Source organism: Apteryx rowi, unplaced genomic scaffold (assembly GCF_003343035.1).
Source record: "Apteryx rowi isolate R43461 unplaced genomic scaffold, aptRow1 scaffold_14, whole genome shotgun sequence".
In the NCBI taxonomy this organism is placed as follows: Eukaryota; Metazoa; Chordata; class Aves; order Apterygiformes; family Apterygidae; genus Apteryx; species Apteryx rowi.
Window position 1 is genome coordinate 1,686,931 of NW_020447641.1, and position 23,424 is coordinate 1,710,354.

General features: G+C 38.0%; 1 protein-coding gene across 1 annotated transcript in view; it reads right to left on the reverse strand.

Moving 5' to 3' along the window:
* Positions 1–23,424, reverse strand: part of SLC44A3 (solute carrier family 44 member 3) — a 45,266-nt gene that overhangs the window by 5,546 nt on the left and 16,296 nt on the right. Inside the window, exons 10-12 of the mRNA XM_026057705.1 lie at positions 16,826–16,991; positions 11,316–11,472; positions 8,600–8,683 (exon numbers count right to left, since the gene is read on the reverse strand). Of these exons, the coding sequence (XP_025913490.1) occupies positions 8,600–8,683; positions 11,316–11,472; positions 16,826–16,991 (407 nt within the window). The remainder of the gene's footprint in view (positions 1–8,599; positions 8,684–11,315; positions 11,473–16,825; positions 16,992–23,424) is intronic.

Below are 23,424 nucleotides of genomic sequence, written 5' to 3' on the forward strand. Positions count from 1 at the left end.
ATAGTAATAAAAGCATCCATAGATGGAAAAAGTTAATATAGAGACCATGGATTTATTGTCTTCTGTAATAAAAACAAAAAACAAAGATCCCCCTGAACTCTACGGAAACACACAGAGTATTTGCATAAAAATCTGTTTAAACAAGCAAGTTCACTCCATTCCTAAACAGGAGAAGTGCTGTGTGCACTAGCTTGCTTTCATTCACACTTCTGCTGTGCCTCTCCCCTGCGAGGGCTACAGCAGGACCTACAGGGAGGTGCAACGTGCACCCTTTGGCTCAACCAGGCGCTGACTACACTAGCTTTGACTCATCGGCTGCCTGTACCTCTGAAAGAGAAGCCTCCTTGTCCCACCTGCCTTACTCCACCCCACCGGTTTGCGAGCAGCCTGCTGCCGGCCCGCGTTTGGAAAGGCGCCGGCCCGCGGAGCCCCGGCCCAGGAGGCAGGCGGAGGAGAGCCGGCCGCTCGGCCTTGCTGGCCCATGGTCTCCCTGGGGCGCGAGCGCAGGGGAGAGGAGGGCCTCATGCCAGTCTCCGCTCTGTCTTTCATCTGTAGCTGTCACTGCACATTTCAAAACAGTTAGACTTATCTTTATAAAGTGCTGTGAGTTATATTTGTTTCTTCATTCCCATTTACGGACAGGAAATTGAGACACAAAGTGGAAAAATGGCTTTTCGAAGTTTGTTTCTGTCCCTTAAGAACTAAGGCCACAAAACAGATCCTGATCTGGCGAGGTCAGTATGTATTTTGCCAACAAATTAAACAGAGAATCTCTATTTGTAAAAAAAAAAAAAAAAAACTCTTTTAAAAATTAAAAAGAATGCTGAAAATTCATGTGCACTTGTACAAACACTGTTTTCAGGCTTAAAATAAATAACCACTTGTTTGCACTCTGGAATTAGCCACTTTGGTATCTTAGGAATGTGCAACTAAAAGAATTTCTGCTATTTATTAACCAGCACAGTTATCTTGGAAAGACTGAAAAATAATACTGGGGAGTGAATACTACCTGCACAAGGATTTGTGATGTTACAAACCAGCTAATAGAAAATGGCATTCATAACAATTATAACTTAAATCATATAAATATCAGCTAGTCAGGACAACATCCAAGCAAGGTGGACAGCTAGGTAATAATCCAATATTACAGAGAGAATAAAAGAGACACAGAGATGAATGAGCTGCTGGAGGCTACAAAACTAGTCATTAACTCAGATAAAATAAGAACTTTTCTCCACTAGTGCAAACTGAAGACTTTTGGTAGACATCATATTTCTGAGAAAAAAAAAAAAAAGTTTTGAGGGTTTCTTGTTCAGATTGCAGCTCTATACCTCACAATTCTCAAGTTTCCTATACAGACCCACACTGATCCCATCCAGCCCTATAGAAACCTATATGTTCTTACTAACAAAATACACATCTAACATTTAATGAAACATATGTTCCCATCAAACTCAGAGTTGCACAGAAATGAGCTACATCCTTAAAAATCAGTGCTTTGCTTGAAGGTATTGCTGATTTCTCATTCTTACCCACAAAAAGTCCTAACACACACACACACCACACACACATAAGCTATTCCCAATATTTGCAAATCTTTCAGGACTTTGGACCAAGAAGCTTAGATGTCTTGTGTATTTTCTAGTTCCAGGGTATGTGCAAAAACCCATTCCCTTTCAAAGGAAAGGAAGTTGCAGAGGCTGAAATGGTAGGCTATGGTCAATTAAGAACCTGCTCTCATCTAGAAACAGGTTAATTAAATGTGTTTTTTCTACAGATTGTATTCTCTTTTCCCATGCACAAAAGCTTTAGTGGAATTGGAAATGTTTGAGAGAAGGGCAACAAGAATGACCCAAAAGGTATGGAATGTCTTCTGTCTGGGGAACAACCAAGTACACCAGACTCTTCTGTCTGGAAAAGAGATGACTGAAGGAGGATGCGGTAAGAGATCTACAAAATCATGAAAAATGTGGAGGGAGTAGATAGGGTTAGATAGCTCATTGTTTCTTCCAGTGCAAGGACTAGGCAGAGGGGGAACCATACGAAGCTAGTAGAAGCCAGATTCAAAAAACTGATAATAGTTCTCACTGTGGTCTGTAAGCTGTGAACTGCTAGCCAAAGAATGCTGTAGCTGCTAAAGGTTCGCATGAGCTCAAGGAAGACTGGAAAAGTTCAGGGAACAGGAATCTGCTGAGAGTTATTAAACACACAGAAACCATAACCAGCTCAAGAAGTCCATAGGCTGAAAACAGATTCAGAGAGGGCACTGGGGATGGGGAAACAGACACTGTTCTCACTCTTTCCTAGCAGTCGCTCACAGCCACTGCTGGAGATGGGATGCCGAGCTAGATGCAGGTTCAGTCTGACCCAATATAGCTATTATTATGTTCTTAATCTTTGCTTAATGCATTGATGTTTTATAATGGTAGTCTCTGCTACGCTGATATGCAAGGAGTGATGGCATCAGTGCTGTACCATGGATCAGAAAGCCTGGGAGACAGTGGGTCAGGAGCAGTCTTTATTCTTGCACTAGCAAGTCAGTACTGTATCATCACATTTGTGAAGAACACAAGCCTCTTTGGCTTGAAGCCTGGGAACTAGACACTGGTTTCTGTGTCAGAATGAATAAATAAGGTATGTGAATGTTTACATATTTCCAAATACCACAGTATGCAAAAAACTATTTAAAGAAGACATCCTTCTGTGCTTCACAACACAGAATGTCAAGGGTCTTGGAAAAATTGACCCGCTAGTTTCATGAGAAAGGCCCTGTGGCTCAGATCCAGGCCATAAGTTCCCTGATTGTTGAGAATAATTGCTACTTTGTGTAACAGCTGAATTCAGCCCTCCATTCTAGGACTTCCTTTAATAAAATGAGCTTGCAGGGCGAGGATTGCTATAGCAACAGAATCTTCTTAAAAAAGAAACAAGAGACATGCTGGTCTCACATCCCACTTCAGCTTTTTCTGCTCTACTGATATTTTCAGACTGACCCGATTTTCTTTTTGCTGCCAACTCTCTTGGGGGATGCTCTGGTTATCTACACCCAGTGCAGTGTTGTGGAGCTCAGACAGGACTTTTAAATGCTCCTAGCTCATGAGTGCACATCTGAGGAATTCCGTCAGAAAATAAAATCTAGTGGTAGCCAGTGACAGTGCTGTTTCTGTGGCTGCTGTACAGGCCATCACTGACACAGCGAGAAAGCTGTATCATGCCTCTCAGATGGTGGTGGGAAACTATAGCAACAGGGGCCAATGAGATCCTACTGAAGTGACGAGGACACGTAAGATTGGAATGGACTTCCAGACACTCCAATCCCTGGCTGTTTCAGGCTACACAATTTCTTCTACTACGTTGAAAGCTCCCTCTTTAAACTACTTAGGGCTTTCCCCCCTCCCACCCATTACATTTGGTGCTGTTCCAGACCATTGTTGGTCTGGCCCTAAGGAACCTTTTTCCAATTTCCAGACAACGTTTACTCATAAACAGTTTACATCTATTCATTCTTCTTCCGATCTTGTCTTGGCTCTTATCCCTCCCTTTTGTTTCTCTTCCTGATATACTCATAGATGGCAAATATGTTTGCTCTTACCCTTCATTTGTCAGAGTAGACACACCAGGATATTCCAGTCCACTCTTGTGAGATAAGCCTAACTGCCTAATTAGCAACTTGTATAGACACATTGATCCCCCTCTCTGTGTTGGAAATAATTAATCCCAACACCTCCTAGGACTGAAGCTGCCCTTTCTGCAGCCGCATTAACTGATGGATTTTGTCCCATGGCTGACAAACATGCTAATATTCTCCATCACTTCCAACCAATAAGCATCCAGCTGATACAGAAATGATTATTTTCAGTCCTTAGGCTAATCATACCAAACTACTATATTTCATCCTATTTCTATTACTCCAATTCCTCAAACCAGTTCTTTCTGTATGTATTCCATCTTTCTCTTCACAGGTAACACCATTTTCAGAGAACATCATTTAGTGCATTCCAATTCACAGTTTTGCACCCACTCCCTCCATCGCTGTCATCCACTGGGTACAACCAACACATCTTTCTCCTGGGGAGCGTAGTTGGATCTTCTCTCCTGCAACAACTCATTGCTACATCTGGGCTCCACGAGGGTCCTGCCTTAAGCACCCATCATACCACAATTACATCATTACTTGAATAGCTAACAGCGGCAGCTGCATTACTGCAACAATGTTCTCATTTGGGAGTTCCAAAATAAAACCAAACTAAACATAGCTAGAGTAGTTCAGAAATTGCCCCTCTTAAAGGCATGAATTACTGGTTGCTTGTTTCATTGCCTTTTCTTAAGGGAAGGGGGAAGAGGAGAAAGGCTTCCATTTAGCAAACTGGAAATGATTCAGGGAGATCATAAGACACTGTCAGGTTACAGACCACACTGCTGTTCAGTTCTGCCTGCATCAAAGCGAGAGCAAGTCAGTCTTGTTCATCTCTATCCCCTGCATAGTTCACCATATAGAGCAAATAACGACCTAATAAATTTTATCTCCTGTAGTAGCACATGTAAAGCCTCTACAGGGAAAACAAACATACATAAAATATGATTTCACTGAAGATGAACATTCTAGCCAACTGTATTTTCAAGATGATTGAAAATTTAGCTTAACATCTAGTAGCAATTTTGCCAGTAATATTAAAATACAGTATTGTTTTTGGAAGGAAAAAGAAGTATTAGATGGGGTGAAGCAGAATGCGTTTGGCAGTGCAGAGGAGAACTGTATTTACATTAGCATGCATGAATTTTGGTTTTATCTAGGTCATTTCTGCACAAGGCATTTATCCACAAACTCCTGATAGGCTTCCATCCAAAGTTTAAGAGACAACCAATTGCCATGGATATAAGACCATTAGTCTTATTAGACCATTAGGACCAGGCTATCACACTGCCCTTCATCAGTAATGGCTACCACCGGGCCCTGAAGGCTACACTGCAGGTCACTGTGCTGATGAAAATAGAGAAACCACATACTGCCCAGCAACTCCATCAGAAATCCATGTGTTGCACTTTGGAACAGTTGCTTGCCAACTGGCTACAGATGAACCCAAAGCAGACACAGAAAAGCAAAATTATCCTGCAATAGATATACTGTATAAAAAAAGTCATTGCAAAAAGACTATAAAGAAGAAAAGTGACTTCTTTGATGTATCAAAAGTTAAGACTTTGCCACAACAATTTAAAAGAGCAGAAGACAGACAGACCTTGTAGCTCCCAAACCACATAAAGAAAACAGTATATTCTTTTTATGGGAGAGCAGTTTCAATCTACCAGATTTTACTTGAGATGATTGGATATGTTTATCTGGAACATACTGAAACCATCAGAGCCAGAAGATGAAAAATCTGTGGTAATTCTGACAAGTGTTGGCAAACAGAACTGTCAAGTAAGGATAATGACTTTATATTCAGAAAGCACTTTTCATCCAGATAGAACCCAGAGTGCTTTACAATTGTTACTAATGGATTATACACACACATGAATCACTTTGCCCATGACTGAAATGGAACAGCTTAAGGAGTGAACTGTTTAACAGCACATAGCAACACTACACCGCAGTTTAGCACAGGATCCAGTTGCAAATCCAAGCAAAATCTTCGGAAGGCAGAATGTAATTATCCACATTGCAATGTGAACAGGATACTGGGTTTACATTCCCATTCCTCCAAAAAGTGCCACTGGAAATATGGCAACTGTCAGCAGGTAGGCCAGCACTCTGACACGATGGAAAGACAAGAGGGTACCTTTTTGGCCCCTTTTGAGTGAGGTTGCAAGAGAGCTGAACAAAACTCAGCTGAGTTTGGAGAAGATGAGTCGCTTCGGAGAGGCAAGCAACAGTCAAAGTCAGTGTTAAATCCCACATGAACGATGGCACACTCAGCCCAAAAGGTACCATTTGACAACATAACAGAGCACCTGGTCAACTCTGCATGGGAAGAAAGAACCTCACACACTGTATCACCAGTGTTACTTCCTCCAACACCTGTTTCTCATCCATAAGTTTCCCAGAGGGAAAACAAAGACTCTGTTTAATCCTGACTAAACTTGTGAACGAAGGAGGAGAAAGAATTTAAATCATCTATGCAATATAACAACAGGTTGAAGAAAACAGCGCAGAAGCGATGGGGAAGGCTGTTTTGGGGGGGGGGGGTTGTTTTTTGTTTTTTTGTTTTAGAATTTCCAGGTAATTATATGCTTATTACTATGATGAATGTAATTCTGGGGTAAAAGGCAACAACATGGTAAGGAATGTTAGTACACACAATGAGTTTTGAACCAACTTTTATAATAGCTGTTCCACATTTTAGTAATTTCAACTCATATAAAGATCAGAATCTGAATACTCAAAAATACTTTCAAAATGTTAAAAACATATGTATAAGCAATTAAAAAAAAAAATCATGAAGTCTTATTCTCAAGTCCATGTTCAACAACTGTATGAAATTTCAAGGCAGTACCCAGCAACTTTCACCGATCTCAATGAGAGCTCTTAAGAGGTCAGCACTTCTGTTAAGCAAGCTATATGTTAAGCTGCTTAAAACTGTAGACTCTCTCTTTTTTTTTTTTTTTTTAAACATTTGCCACAGATTTTGCAAAATTGAAGACTGAATTATATTTTCAATCTTAATCAAAAAATTTGTTCAACAACTGTATGAAATTTCAAGGCAGTACCCAGCAACTTTCACCGATCTCAATGAGAGCTCTTAAGAGGTCAGCACTTCTGTTAAGCAAGCTATATGTTAAGCTGCTTAAAACTGTAGACTCTCTCTTTTTTTTTTTTTTTTAAACATTTGGCCACAGATTTTGCAAAATTGAAGACTGAATTATATTTTCAATCTTAATCAAAAAATTTTTTTTAAATCAGGCTTGATATATTCTTTATAGGAAAAAAAATTAAGGAAAAAATGGTTAGATAAATTAATCATTCTATGCAATGCACTAATCTGAGCCTGATGTTACCCTTTCATACAGATAAAACTTCTATTACATATCTTACAAAATGTTCCTGCTTTTCTTCTCCTCCAACCCTCTCCCAAATTGCCCTGGGTTTGGAGCACATGGAGTGCCATCATCTTTGCCAAAAAGGTGTTCAAACAATTATTCAACAGCAAACATAATATTATCATCATTAAGTATAAAACCCAACTCATATATAAAAACAGATTTTTTTTCCTGCAATAAATTAGGAAACAGGAACTCTTAAGAAAACAAATATAAGCTTCTGAAACAAAGAAAGAACAGCACTATATATATATTTTTTAAAACAAACACATAGCATATAACACCTGAAAAAATCAAACACAAGGATGCTGGCTATCTCTTTGAAAGGCAGGAAGCCAAGGGAAGGGTGACTATAAATGGAATGCTTGGAGTCAAAACTAACCCTGAGATTCCTCACCAAGTCAGTGACCATAAGATCTACCCAAAAAATGTAAGTCTGGAAAATTCATCAGCTAGAACTAGAGATTTTGCCACACGAGTATTTAATCTAGGCTGAAATAAGTGAAAAACATCTTCTGTATAGTTGTCCAGGATTAAGTTTAATTTATGCACCTACATTAGAACAAATTGTCAGACAATATCAGAATTGTCTTGTGTACTTCACTACTGGCCTCAGCAATGAGAATAAGAAAAGCAACAGAGGTAGGAATCAACATGAACAACATCTGATTCCTTTCACATTAAGAATACCACAGCCACCAGACAACAAAGGGGGAATGACAAAGAGAAAAATTAACTATATACAATGATGCAAATAGAGTTGAAAAAAAACTTGGAGAAAAGGATCAGGAAGGAAAGAGTAGGAGTCAAGTGTCTGAAAAAGTGCTGTATGTCAGAAATCATCTATTTCCAATAAAAACATTTTTGAAACAAACTGCTAACAAAACAAAGATGTCTTTCAAAAAATGAGATTATTATATCATCTGGCTTTTTCATCATGGTTTATATTCCCAGATATATTAATAATGGAAATCAGCCAACAGTTGAATGTTTTTTTAATAGGGACCTTCAAAGGGAAAATAATATAACTACCTATAAGGTTTTATAAAAGCAATGGACAGGAACTGGGTACAGTGTCTAACACAACAGGGCCCCAATTCTGATAAATAAAGTCCCTAGATTCTATCTCTAACAAAAATGAAGTAATAAGCTGCAGACATCCAGTTCCCTAGTTCAATGACACATCTCCCAGTGGGTATCTTGCTTCTTCATTGCTTCCTTCTACCTGGACACTGCATTTCAGTAGTCTATCTGGTACAACTCAAGGAGATGTTAAGTCTTCACACCCTTGGAAATAGCAGGTGGCCCTCTGAAAGGGCCATCTCAAGCTGTTTTAACAAGTTTTCTGAAATTTACGCTCAGCACCTTGCATGTTTGTCAATTCCTTGTTTCTTGGCAAGTTCTCCATCTAACTTGAAGAGGCTTTTTAAGTTTAGCTGGCCAGCAACTAATTTTGGTTTTCATGCACTGGACATTGTTTGTTGTGTTAAATGCAGCTAGATAAACGCATGGTTTCTAAACAGGCATGCAGATGGTCAAGTGATAGAGAGATGATAGAGTGTACCTGGTTAAAGTATCTTAAACACCTTTCTAGGCACCAAAACCAGCAGAAACAGCACTTGAACAGGCACTTTGCACATGCACTTTCCTGTAATAAAATGAAATGTTTGGTTACTGGACGCAGACTTAGACTCATACAAAACTGACATTTTAGAAAAACTTGCTTTACAGGACACTGTCTCTTCTTACAAAGCATTCATTTAGGCAATAGATATTTCTTTTCAGATTATAGGAAATGTTAATTCAGACCCTACAGTATTAATGACTGATGAGCTGAGCATTTTTTTCTTCCCGTGGATGAAAGATTCTTCTCTGGGAAAGAAAATAAGTGCTGTAAGCAGCTTTAGTGAGCCAACAGCTGCACGGAGAACAAAACAGGCAGGCAAGTCAGTAACCCTTACAATACTTTTCAGTGACCAAGGAGTACACTGGCAAATTTTTATCTTTTTTGTCATTTGTTAAAAAACCTTCACATTTCTGAAACGACTGGTACACCAACCGACAAAAATAAAAGAAAGAGCAGGAGGACTTTTATGCATGCGTGTGTGTGTATTGACTCAGAGCATACATTCATTTTTCAGGGCAGGGGGAAAAGGCTTATATTTGCCTGAACAAACCATTCACTAAACAATTTGAATACTAACAAAGATATTGATCTATATTAATTTCATACCAAAAACAGAGCAGAAAAGCTCAACAGTTAATCCACCCCCAACACCATATCAAAAGCTCAGAATTGTTTAACATGTAAAGATTTTACCAAACGAGACAAGAAAAAGACATCTTTGTAGCCATGGTAGCCTTCCAATTTTAAATGGCCATTTTGCTCTGGGAAAGAAAACTCAATTCAGTGATATATGAGTCTTTTCAACCTTCTTTTTTCCGGAGATCAAAATGATTTTGTTTTGTTTTTGAAAGTAAAGCTCTTACAGTCACTGTTTGAAATCCTCAGGGATCATAACTACCATGGAATTGTGCAGAAACCATGAACCTCCTAACTTTTTTCTCAAGAAATTCCTGCAAATATTCCAGGCTTAATTCCTTTAAAATGGCCACTGTACCTTCATACAAATACATAAATACAAATTCCTGACACCAGTGAAATACATTTATCTTATCATTTTTTGTTGGAGAAATTATTTTACTAAAAATGTATAAACCTCAGTAGCTGCTATTTATTAAATACCTATAGCASGGGCCTTCAATTGCAATCTCCTCTCTGCTATGCTGCTTGAAGATTTCCATGTACAAAGTACCAGTGAATTTACCTGCAAAACCTGCAGTCATTCTCAGACAACTAGAAACTCCCGGACTTCTGTTCTCCATAGAGAACAGGAACATTTTTTGCACAGGTGGCAAAGGCTGGGTCAGCTCTACAGGAATGCAGCATCCCTTCTCCATCCTTCACTACTTCTACTCCTGCCCTCTATGGAGGGAACCTCAGTGGAAAGGCGCCACAGCCCTTCCTTCCTTCCGTGGGAATGAGCTAGGTTACTTTTGTGGGGGATCCTTCTGTGGACTGGGGACACGAGCTGGCCTGAGCACTCTCTAGCTTCTTTAGGAGCAGTTACGGCCAATGGGTCAGATGGATGCTTGGCAACTGGACCAGAAGAAGACAGAAGAAGTTTGAAGCACACTGCTATAGACAAATAATCCTTCTTTGCTAGGTAAATCTTCTACAGCTAGTCAGATTACAAAAATGTGTACCTAACAAGCCCATTCATTCTGCTTCCTTTAAAGGCAGAACATACTCTGTCTTCTTTCTAGCATAACTCATCCCACCTACCATTTTTAAACAAAGTTCTTAATCAACCCAACTCACCAAGTTTTATAACCAAGGCTTTCATAAAAAAGTGACATAAACCCAGATGCTTATAGATATTCTAAGCACCTAATTAAGAGTGACTTTTATTTTGATGTTCGCAAACCACTTCTCACACATGCTTCATCAGTACCAGGGATGCTCATGTAAATACCCTCTCATAACTATACACAACTTGCTTCAGGGTCAAGGCAAACTTTGGAGGAAAAGGGATAAATTCCAAGACCTACATTTGAAAACTGTCTAAATATTTCTCTAGAATCAGAGCTGTGCAGTCATGAGAGCCTTTCTCCTTGCCAAAGTGCCAGAACTAACTGCAATATTGTGTTTTCAGCAGAGGGTGAGAAATGTAGAGATGAATGAAAGAGAGAAAGAAGGCAAGCAACAATTAAAATAGCCCAGCTATATTTTTGTACGCCTTAAGAGATGTGTTTTGGATCCTATGCAAATGTCTGGAATAGTTCTTATTTCACATATTCTTTTTATAAACTCACGTCACAAGACAGGTGACATCTTTCTATAAAAGACATTTTATACTCAAAATAAGAACATCATTCTTAGTTAGTTTTTCTATTTAAAAATTTATGATGCAAAAGTTTTAAATAAAGCCTTCTGCCAAATTTGCATTTCCCCCCACCTTTCATAAAAACTTTACATGTAAAAAGTAAATAAAGACCTTTTTAATGCTGGTGCTTTCTTATTTTAAAAATATCTTAGTTGAGAGAAAAAAAAACATAAACTAACTGAAAAGACTTTCTCCATGAAGAAAATGGAATAAAATATAAAATCCACATTCTATCATCCATTTTTTAAGCAACACATATATTCTTCACAATTTTTTTCCTGAATCTCACCTTTTAACTACTAATTTTATGGTGTTACAGGAGTATATACCTACCTTTTGTTTTAAGAAATTATAAAGGTACAAGAGAAAAATCCTTGGTATTCTCAGTATTGTGATTAAAAACGACCCTTTTACAACAGTTCCTAGATGATAGCAAAAAAGAACTGATATGGAAGACAGGACTGGGTGACGTGGTGGGCTATTTTTATTTCTAGAAAGAAAAACAAACAATTTAAAATGTTTCAGAAACTGTTATTTAAGAAGATATACATTGTATCATTTCAGGAAATTTCTGGAGATTTAAAGAATTAATCTGATATCTTCTTTAGCACTTAAAACAACTTCAGTTTTCCTACTGACTTCATCTGAACATTCACTGTAGTCCAAACGAAAGTAGCCAAGTTTAAAACTTTTATTGGATTAGTTTAATTCTTAAGCAATGACTGTTTTGATGTATTCAGTAATGGAGAAATATCTAGAAAAACCTTGTACGGAAAATATCTGAAGTGAATAACATCTGAGAATTGTACTTCCCTGAACATTTCTCTTCATTTTCTGTCCTCTCTTTTCCTCTGCAATCTGTTATTTGACTGTTGTTGCAGCAAGAGTTTAGTCTGAAGGAATGAATTCACTATTTCTGTTTCAGTGGTAAAACTAAAATCAAAAAAATATGACAAGATCTCATGTGCAAAACTGAGATCTACTGTCTACTTTTATTGTCACAGCTTGGCAAAATTTTGTTTTAAATTTTGCTCAAATAATTAGTATATATTTCTTATCAATGAGCAGGGTGTGTTTTAAATGGAATACACAAGCAAAGAATTTTATACTATATATTAAAAAGCTATGAAAAAGCTGTAATGCTACTGCACAGTATTGTTTTGGGGTAACAATGTGTATTCCAAAATTGAAAAGGAAAAAAAAAAAAAAAAGAACAACCAATAATTGACGTAAGAATCCCAAATACAGACTTTATTTTCTTGATTTTTATAAAGGCCAGTTTAATGTGAATCCTTTACAGAAAAGAGTATGACACAGCTCTGAAGAATTTATATGAAAACCAAGAAATGAACTTAAAGCCATTCCCCATCCCTCTTCAAACACTAAAAAAAAAAAAAAAAAATCACATAAACAGTATAAATAGCTAAATGAAATGTTTTGGAAGATTCAAAAAATACTGATTAACATTCACAAGTTATCCTTCTGTAAGGCAACCCTTAAACAACAGAAATAGTTCTGAAAAATTTACTCAGGCAATATAACCAGCAGCAGTTTAAATAAGCCGTTAAGTAAAGATCAGACCTTAAATCACAAATAAGATGTTCTATTTCTATAAGTAATTCTTTCAAAACCTCTTATCTCAAAAAAACTAATAGTTTACAGAAGAAACTAAAAAATAAACAGGAAGAGATAAGAGTGACTGGGTGGGGCTAAAAAGGTCTATAAATATATTTTTATTAAATCCTCACCTCAACAAGGATTTAAATCGTACACAATATGTCAAGATAGCTATCACAGTTCTGCAAGAATCCTGAAGGTATCACTGCAGTCCTTTCAAAAGGCTAGCTACTTTGTATCTGAAAAGTTAAATTTAAATATGCAAATATACCACATTATTTTAAATAGGAAATTCCAGGAAAGCAGTTGCTGCATTTATTATTTTTGGTCTTACAACTTGGGGAACAGCTTGGGGGATACTGGAATTTTAACTGAATAAGCCTTTCTTAAAGGCTTCAAGTTTCTCTGGTAGAAACATACACATCCCAAAATACACGCGCTTTCCACCCATACAGTATCATTGCTCCTTTTATAGTATCTTACATATGACAGTCTCGGTCAGACCTCAGAATATAAAATCTGCAAGTTAAATGTTAACCAAGCGTAAGACAGACAAAGGACAAAGTTTACTCTTGTGTTGATAATTTACTTGCTGTTGAAGAGAAAAATGAAGAAAGATTTTGATTTTTTTCATCAGGACTGATTAATGAGCAGGAATCACAGGATCTGCAGTTTGGTTTAGATAAATTTCAACATGTTTGGAAGCTTTTCCAAACCTTGTCCTAGCAAAGGAATTCTCTCTGGAACAGGCCTGACAAGGTTGCTTGTTGCTTTGCCTTGAAACTGCTTACAAAAAGAACAAAGCCGGCTCAGAACAGGAACCACAGGAAAGCGGCTAGCTAACCACGGTAACAGCGACCGCTTGGGACTCGGAACAAGCTCAAGATCCGTTCAGTCATCCACCTATCCCCAGTTACCCCAATTACCATCACGGCTGAAGTTTCACCCAGCTTTTCTACACTGTATGGTTGCAATCCTGAAATGACTTCAGCACAAGCCTAGTCGTGCGCGTGCATAAGCTTTTGTAGGCGGCTCATATCGTGCAATGAATTCTGTGCATGGAGGCTCCAGTGCGTGGACATGGTTCCCTGGGGCACACAACAAGGTATCGGGCAAAAACAGGGATCTGCCCGCATAGAACTGGTTGCACAACTGGTCAGGGCCACAGCTCGATCCCCCCGTTGGTACTCTTATTTCATTATTTACCGCAGGATTGCTTGATTTACATAGAACACCACTATTCCAAACTCCTGTGCATCTGTACTCAATACCACATCATCTTTTAACTGTTTTATTTCCTTAGTGCTGCCAGTTGTCTTTATTTTATTGTGAACTCTGTGATATTTGATATCTTTCTTACTTCCAAGTTTCTTGAATCAAGTGATCACACATGAATCTCACCTTTCATTTCAAAACCACTTCTTGTTTTTTGTGAAGAAAAATTCAAACTAGAAGACCAAAAAGACTTAGATAATTGAAAGTAAAAAAATGCATTTCTTTAAAAGCCTGTCCCCTTCCAGAGAGGGGCAAACCCTCATCTCACTGAAAAGGCAAATACACACATAACCCCTAAGCACATCAAGGTGAAAATAAACCTTTTCGTAAAATAGCGACACTAACAAAGAGGTTTTCTTAAAGCCTGAGCCCATTTCACAAGTCATAAAAAGTAACCGTTAAATAAGTGTTATTTATTTCATTAATAAAACCTTTCAGTTATTTATGTTTAATCTGAAATAAACAAAAGGCAAAATCCATTTTCAGCGGCAGTGTTGCAGGTCAAACATATGTCACCTGTAAAACTAATCCAGCCCAAACAACTCCCTACCCTCCCTCTTCCTAATCGCACTTGTGGCTGCTGGCCACCCAGCACAGTGCTGCATGTGCTGCGGAAGAAGATTTCCGCAAGGAAAGGCCAGGCCATTTCCTCGGAGCATTTACTAGCCAATAAGAAAGTCTGTGTGTGAGGTATCAAAAACAAACTCTTGTGACATGTCTTTATGACACTGCCCCAAGGAATACATTAAAAACACACAGCAAACAAGCTTAGAATTGCTGGAACAGCTTGAGATAACCCCTGTCCTTAACGATGCAGCAGCTCTGCCCGTTCACCATCCTCTCCGGTTCCTTCATTGTTCTGGTGTCTCTACAGATCTGTGCTGGCAGCCTAAAGGCCAGGAAGCGGGATCACCACCACAGAAATACCACATTTCCCTTCCCAAGCATAACTCTCTCAACACAGTACATGTCACCTGGCAAGCAAGAAGAGGGCTTAAAAGCATCTGTGCAAAATGATTTCAATACAAATGGGAGCTGGAACCTTCTGTTCTCTGCGGCCAGTGCCTGGAGCAGGAGAAAATAGCTGGAATGTGGACGAGTCTAACCTTAGAGTAGTAAAAATCATCACAACAGCTTCTACAGCTGCTTCCCTGCTCTGCATGAAGACATGGACAGTGTCTTTGCCTTGGGGACTTAGATGTGTGTCTTACTAAAATGCACTGCAGCATGCAACCCAGTGAAAGGCAGTGAAACCTCCTTCCTTTCCTGTGCTTTCTCAAGCAAGCCCTTTCAAATGAATCCTTAGTGCCCCAACATTCAGCTTTATGATACAACCATCAATTGCTAAAGTTTGAGAAACACAAATATGCTTAGAAGAAAAGAGCAGCCAACTATGCACAGAACCACAAACATGGCAATTACTTGTGTTTAGAGCTTCAATCAGAAAAAGGAGATGACATAGGAAATGGGAGTCCCTCTCTTTTCAGGTCCTATCGTGGCATGTAAAATAGCAATGTGAGATTATGCCACTCTACAGATACCAACCTTGTTTAAAAAAGGAGCATTTTTGCTTCTGTCTACACTATGAACATCTTACTAACACCAATTCAGTGACAAAAAACAACACTTGAAACTGTGGTGGCCACTGCCACCAGGGGTTCCAGCTTTGCGGCTATGGATGGAACAGAGCCACCGTCAGTCGCAGAGGGAAGTTCTCAGAGTCAACTCCTGCAAGCAGGGCCTATGCTGCCTTCCCTGCTGGATGGAGGAGAACAGAGTACTTGAAAATCTTTCTGCAGAAGGCTTTTCTATCAGAAACTGAAACATCCAGGGATACAGTCTGAGGAGTGTCAACAGTAACCTTGTGCCTAAGCTTTGGAGAAGCCCAAAGCCTTACCTCCCAGCACCCCGGCAGCCTGAGCTCCAGGCTCCCTGGGCACTCTCCTGCCAGGCTCCCAGCCTCCAAGGCAGCTCGCCTGAATCACCGTCAGGCCACCTTCCTCAGGGGCTGGTCTTCCAACACATGGAGATTAGCATCATATTCCTCTACTATAAAATGAAGAAATGCCTTAAAATGCCAGAGTTTTTCACAGACCAGAAAACCTCATTACAGGAAGTGGAGTAGAAGAACACAGCAATGAGGTTAAGAGAGCTCATAAAACATTTATGAATAAAAATGGTTTTAGGATACAACTCTCTTCACTGTCAAAAAAAAACCCAACAGTGTATTACTAAAATTAAATCTTCCCCCACAATGTCAGCATAGCACCATGCCACTTCATGAAAACAGTTTAGTTTCATTTTACAATATTACAAGAAGTGGGACAAACAGCATAAACCATGAAAAGTAAACAAGATTTTTCCTCAGTTCCCCCACATTTATCTGTCAGGGTAACACAAAACTCAAGAAAGTTTGTTTACACATCTCTAAATTTTTAATAGTGCTGCTAAAGGACTTGCACTTAACTGAAAATATCTGCACAGAATGAAAAAAAAATACAGCAGACCAGGCACTAATGCAGACAGAATAAATGAAAAGACAGAGCAAGGATGAACACTTAGGAAGAATATGCCTATGAATACATGAAATTACTGAGGAGCTACATATTACATCTCCATTTGGAGCTAATGCAGTCTCCTGGGAAAGGGTCAACTGCAGCCTGTCCCTTATGAACTGCAATTTCATTAGACTCAACAGAGCTCTACTGGCTTGTATCAAGGATCAGCTTGACCCAATAAGTGTAGAGGTAAGGGTGAGTCATACTAATATCATACACATTGTAAAATCTTATCCAAGATCTTGCAACAAGCAACATTATTTTAGATTAAACTGAATTCCAAGATATTGGCATAAGTTGGAACCTATTTGATAGTACTTTTCCTTAGAAAGAGATTGAAAGTAATTGCTGAAAAAAGTGCAAAAAGTATACTTTGGGCAATTCTGCACTTACCTGTTGAAGTAACAAGTAACCACTGCTCCAGCAATCGTCATTTGCTGACAAGCAAGAATGAATTCACTAGTCCAGATAAGGCCAACAAAATGGTACCATGCCATATAGTGAATTCCAGACAGAGCTCTATATTCTACTTGTCCTCCTGAAGTAATCTGTGCAGCGCCTGGAATTGGGATTACATCACACTATTAATAAAACACAGCAGTCCAGAACAAAAAAAGTACATAAAAGAGCTTTCGTACCCTTACTCTTAACTTTTCTTCAATAAAATTATATAAAAAGCAGGTGTTACTTATTTCTATCCATTTTTAACAAAATTAGAGAGCTAAAATTTTGCAATTCAAATAGAATTTTGAAAAATAAAATCTTATAAAGCACAAAGGCTTACATTTAAATTGGGTCTTAAGCAGGGCTGCCAGCAAAGTCAAGAGCACAACTATAAATCAGTAGAGATTTCTGAGAAAAAATTACTCAAGATTACTCAAATGCTTCAGAAGTAAATGAAATCCCTTAATTTTCTTCATTCAAATTTGAAATAAATTTGTAGCCAGTTGTGAAATGCTTTAAAAATAAATTTTCTCTACAAGAAGCAAAAGAGAAAGATTGCTGCAGAAAAATATTAAGGATACATATGTAACATTGCAACAAAACAAAATTACTATTCTAAATACTATTACTAATTAGAACCATAGCAGAACAGGTTTCCATTGTCTATATTTTGCAACTTTTGTATAAAATAAAGCACACAAAGAAAGCATTTCCAAAAATACTTCCAGAAAACAGAATGCAGACATCTGTATGGTAATAAAAGCTCCAGTGTTACTAGCATACTGAGAAATATTAACAAATGCACTTACTCAAGCTAAAATTTTATGTCTCAGCTCCTGTTAATAATGAAGAACATATTCCATATACAAAAGATGGCTTTTCACAACAAGCCAGAGTAACTCAGGCAACATTAGCAATCAAACTTTTCCTTATGCAATCCCATCTATGCCACTGGGCTTTGAAGTCTAGTCAGGGAATGATGGAATCAGGACATTCCTAGTGAAATGTCTCTAGGGCTGTAACCTGGCATGTTATTAGTTTACCAAGTCTCAAATCTATTACCTTTAAAGATAAATATATTCACAGAATATAATGATCTCTGGAGGTGAGTAGTTTCTTATTTTAGCTCCACGAAAGAAAGAGCAAAGGAATATGTAGTATTCGCTGCTGCTGCTAGAAGAGCATTATAACTTCAACTTTAATTCTTCATGTTTTCCTACAGCTCCAAATTCAAAAATACCACAGACATAAAGCTATTTATGAAACTGTTCACTTATCTTTCCTTTTTCTTCTATAGCAACAGAGTTCATGCTCTATAATAGCTGAGAGTAGAAGCAATAAATAATTGTTTTCAGCAATACCATCAGGTTTAGAGAACCATTACAAGTCTTCAGAACCTCAATCCATTTGTCTGTAAACTATGAAATATAATTCTACCCTACACAGAGTAGTGTTGCTAAATTATTTTTTGAAGTGCTTTGAAAGGATCAAAAAATGTTACATGGTTGCATAATTGTTATTACATAGTTAGTTCAAAGATGCATCTGTCTTAAAAAAAAAAAAAAAAAAAGCATTCTTTTACTCCTGCAACATTAGCACTACAAGAAACTCATCCCTCTCAGATAGAGATGAGCTATTCTCTGTTCAAGATTAAAAAAAAAAAAAAAAGTCCATGAACAGATTTATAGCTTACAAAATAAGCATTCTTCCCAGAGCTGAGTCAATCTTATTCTTAGCATTCTCATCATCAAGACTTGCATCCATCAACACAGTACAGCTGGCCTAAAGGAGGAGTTCATAGGTCCTATAACAGACTAGATCATCATGGCAATCTTTGCTGAAGTGCAAACACAGACATATTTTCTAGCTATTTTATTTCTGAAAGGCTATCAATTTTAACAAAACAGGAAAGCTCTGTAAAGTGCTGTAAGGGCAATCATTCACACAAATATTGTTGCTTCCGTTATAGTATTTTAAGCCTGTGAAATGCAAGATACTTGATGCTGTGAAAAAGCTACAACTCTTACCTCAGATTCTTCTCACAGACTCTCTCAGCCCTTCTTCTCCATCCCCTGCCTCCCTTTTATAAGCTTGGATTCAAAAGCTATTTTTCCTTTTTAAGGGAATTTTAAAGGACAGATTCATTTACTTTGATACATTAAAATAAGCTCTCTGATATACCATTCCTTCTTGTTCTGAATTCAAGGGATTTTTCAGCTCCCTTACTTCTTCCAGAAGCTCTAGACTACCATTTTCCTATAGCACATACAACTGGCCAAATATGCTCATTAATCATAGTCCACAGCCCTTACTGAGGAAGCTGTGCAAATGATGCAAACAATAGCTCAATAAGACACAAACAGATCTCCTACTTCTCCATTTTTCTGCAAAGGCATTATGTCATTTGATAGCAGAATTAAGCACGTTTTCTGCCATACAATCTACCTGAATATTTCTTTTCCAAAAAAAGGCATATTTTAGGCTTTGATTCTCTAGCTTTGTCATAAAGATTGACAGATGTCCATATCATAAACTAATTCTGTTTGCTTTTTACTAACCTACTGAAATAGCCATCTGCACTAACAACAATAATGCCTTTGTCTTTCCTGGCCAACCTTGTGCATGTGTGTATACGTAGCACTGTGTTCTGCTCCATGAAAGTCAGGCACGTCCATCCATGAGTTCACCTTTGATCTTTTCACTGTCTAGGTAAGGAAAACTGGTTTTGTTACCTCACAGAAATCTGTTTTCCACTGTAAACACCTGCATCTGACTGATGGCCTGTGCTGGGCCTACCATGCATGTATAATTCTGATGGCATTTGATGCTGTTTTTTGTATGTAAAAGTATGTCAATATTAGTAATACAGATAAACTTTTAAGGCTATCCTTGACACCCTGTTGAAAAAGTACATGCCCTTTTCCTTGTCACTCCACTGTGATCTATCTGTTCATGCAAGCTAAACATCCTGAACAAAGCCTCGAAATATGGTTTTACTTTGCCCATAGAACATTTTTCCTCCAACTGCATAATCACAGCAGAGACTGCTGACAATGAATCTTTCTGGTGTACTACAGGTGCTTAGTGGTAACATCAAGAAGTTAGTAAAGAACTAAAGTCTCTACAGCTGAATCACCAAATCTGACAAAATCTGATCAGTGCAAATGTTGATCTGCTGCAAATATTTCTAAGAAGTGCTGTTAACAATGCAGTCACAAGTGTTTGCAGCAGAATTCAGAAAAATTTCTCCATCAGACTCTGTAGCCCAGTGCTGTGCCATTATGCAAGTCAGCACAGCAATGCAATGATCTAAAAGTAGTGTGTGCAAGCAATATCATTAGCTACATTTTGGTGCTTTCAGATTTATATCATATGCTCTTACATGGCAACAGCTACTGCAAGTTTTTGCTGTTGCCTTGGGCAGCAGGCTGTTTTAAGGGGCTAAAATTCCTGGGAAGTATATTTTAACAATTCTTTTATCAGAAACAAAGAACCACCGATCAGAAAATACTAACTCAAAACCTATTTATCAATTCCTGTTAACATGACAATCTGCATTTAACATGACAATATGATCTGCATTTAACACTTCCCACTGCTAAATAAGGAAAGGTTCTGGCATTGTCTTTATACTTCCCCCACAGAATTTATTATGTTATTTTATCTATCCTTTTCCATGTAGTAGCATTTACAGTTAAGCTAGCTGACTGTAATTAGAATGTCAAGAATCCTGCAGGAAATTTGTTTTTACTATTGGTTTAGCTACTGCACAACTTTATGTGGCAGTTTTATTGCTCATTTGCCTGTAGGATGCACTTTCATTACATGAAAATCGCGCACTGCCATCGCATCCTACGTTATTTGCACAGCATTTATAGCATGTGGATTTCACAGCTCCTGCGTGCTGTAAAGTTGAAAGAACACGTTTTGCTGTGCCACATGGCTGCTTCAGTTCTGTAGTAAAATACCACACAAATTAGCAAATAATAAGATTCAATAACCCTAAGATATAACAGCTTTTCCAAAGCACAGCTGAATTCCATTCCTACCCAACTAATGGTTCTAACTAGTGTCATTGTTTGTGCTGTCTCAAATCTTTTGGAGTCTGGCATTTCTCCTAGTTTTCTAGGTTTGGAATTCACTCAGTCTCTGCTGCTCTTACACACCCTGAATTACCAAGGTACTTAAGCAGGTGCCTATCTTAAAATGCATAAGTAGTCCCACTGATTTTAGTAGGATTATACTGTGTTTCAAGCTAGTCATGTGCATAAATACCTTTCCAAGTAGGGGCTATAGTTTTCTGTGGCTCCCAAGAAGTCAGTCTCTTCTCAGAGCAGCATTAACTTTTGGAAAGGACATAAACAAGGTGTCTGTGTGGCCATGTAAAGATCAGGTGCATCACAGCTGAAGCAAGGATCAGGTGCTTCAGAGCTGTAAGATGCACAGACACCATAAATATTATATAACTATAGGAGGTTTAAGGAAAATGTTAAGAACAGGTACACCACAGTAGCAAGCCAATTTCACTTGCCCATCTCTCCCAGCTTTGTATTAGATAAAAGACTAATGTCTTCCTAAGTATTTCATTTTTCCAGCCTTCTTAAAGTCTAAATTTAAAATATTAGCTTAGCCCCAGAAAACATATTTGTTAGAATAAAAAGTCAAAGTGACAAAAACAAGAAAAAAGATACGTGTTTTTTGAACTGAATCCTGGCTAAGAAACTATTTGACAAGAGAGAAAAACTGCTCAAAGCAAGCTCATCGTGGGAATTCAGAGAAGTACTATCAGCCCTCGCAAAAAGTCCCCAAAACTCAAAAAGCAGAAGAAATATCTTCCATATATGGAATCGGTTGATTCTAGAAAAGAAGTGGAAAATACAAAGCTGTTCTGCCAGTGCATTATGAATTAGATAGCACTATACTTATTTGTTTTTACAGGATCACAAAGTACTAGTCATTCTAAAACAGCAAAACAACCTGCAATGTACCAACCTCCTGTGAATCACTTTAACAACAGCCAGCATTGCAGAGGACTCAAATTTGGGTTGAAAACTTGAAATAAAATTTAAAGGAATATTCTCAATACCAAATCTAGCCTATTGTTTATTTGTCCTAGTTTTGAACTACAAAAAACGTGAGCTGTTGTTTACCAGGTAGAACAACTATCATCCTCTTGCAGACACCAACCTCCTGTGTCACCTCACCAAGCTACCTCAGTCTGTGAGCTAGATAAAACAATCCTTCGTTACCTCACCAGATGATTAAAAGGCTAAAATTGCTTTTATTGTGTTTGAACTCCTCCCATGAGAAGTTATTCTGTAATAACAGCAGCTGTAAACAACTGAGCAGGTTCAGGAGAAACTTTCTTGAACCACTTTATCGGCACCTAGAGGGCATGGACACTGCTGCACGTTCCCCGTTTCCATGTTTACCCTAACAACTCAGCCCCTGGCCTTTGCTAATAATTTGCACTTGTTGGTTAACAACAGCCACCATTTAATGTAGACAACTTAACAAAAAGAATTATTAATACAAATGACAAAATTAATGGAAGTTTTAATCAGAAAAATCAGTTGAGTGCCACAGAGTGGCATTTTCTACCTGCACTGATACTTAAAATTGGTATTATTTATCAAATGCACATTCTCTCCTAAATATCAACACCCTAACTGCTAAACAGTAAAATCTTATAAGGATTGGTATCTACACTAAAAATATCCTGGCAGAAGATCTCAGTCAAAACATATCTAGATTCCTCACATAACAATATATTGAGAGTTACAAGTGCCTGGAAATGACTTTTCCTTTCTATGCTAAATCTGCAAGAAGTCAATTCTTTCACAACTAAGAGTATCCTAGAAACATTACCATTGCTCTGCTATGCAGAAAGATTGTGCTGCCTTCCGTACCACCTTGTTTCTATCACTTTGGAAAAAAACACTTGGGAAACATTTGCCTTCCCATCTAAGCTAGGGTAAAGACAAAAATAAAATACCTTTGAGCCAGGAGATGTCTGCTGCACTATAAATGTTACAGAAGGTCACAACCTGCTTGAATTCTACCCTCCAAGCCAGCAGAAAAAAAAATGCTGAGTGGAAATGTCTACCAGGAAACAGAGAACACTGTGTAACCAATGAGGGAAAACAGCACAACATGGAAAAAACATTAAAAGCCCCTCAAAGAGAGTTTTCATTGGATTTTATTTCCCTGTGAATACATGTGGAATTTACTTTGGGATATAATGTGCAACTCACTACCTTCCTGAAAAGTCCTGCAGCATCCAGAATATATCTGGCTATCTCCCCACCCCACACTTTTATCATCAAGTTGTTTCTGTCTAATGAGCTAAAATATATCTTCTAATGACTGCTGCATTTTGAAAAGCTTTTGACTATGACAGACTCAGCTGGTATTTTCTAAATTTAGAAACACACATCTTCATATTAAAGTACTTGAGAAAATTCCTATGGGTAATGTGCCGGCTCAGCTTAAAATCAAGAATGTATTATCTCTTGCTAATATTTCTTGCTAAATATATATTTAGCAAA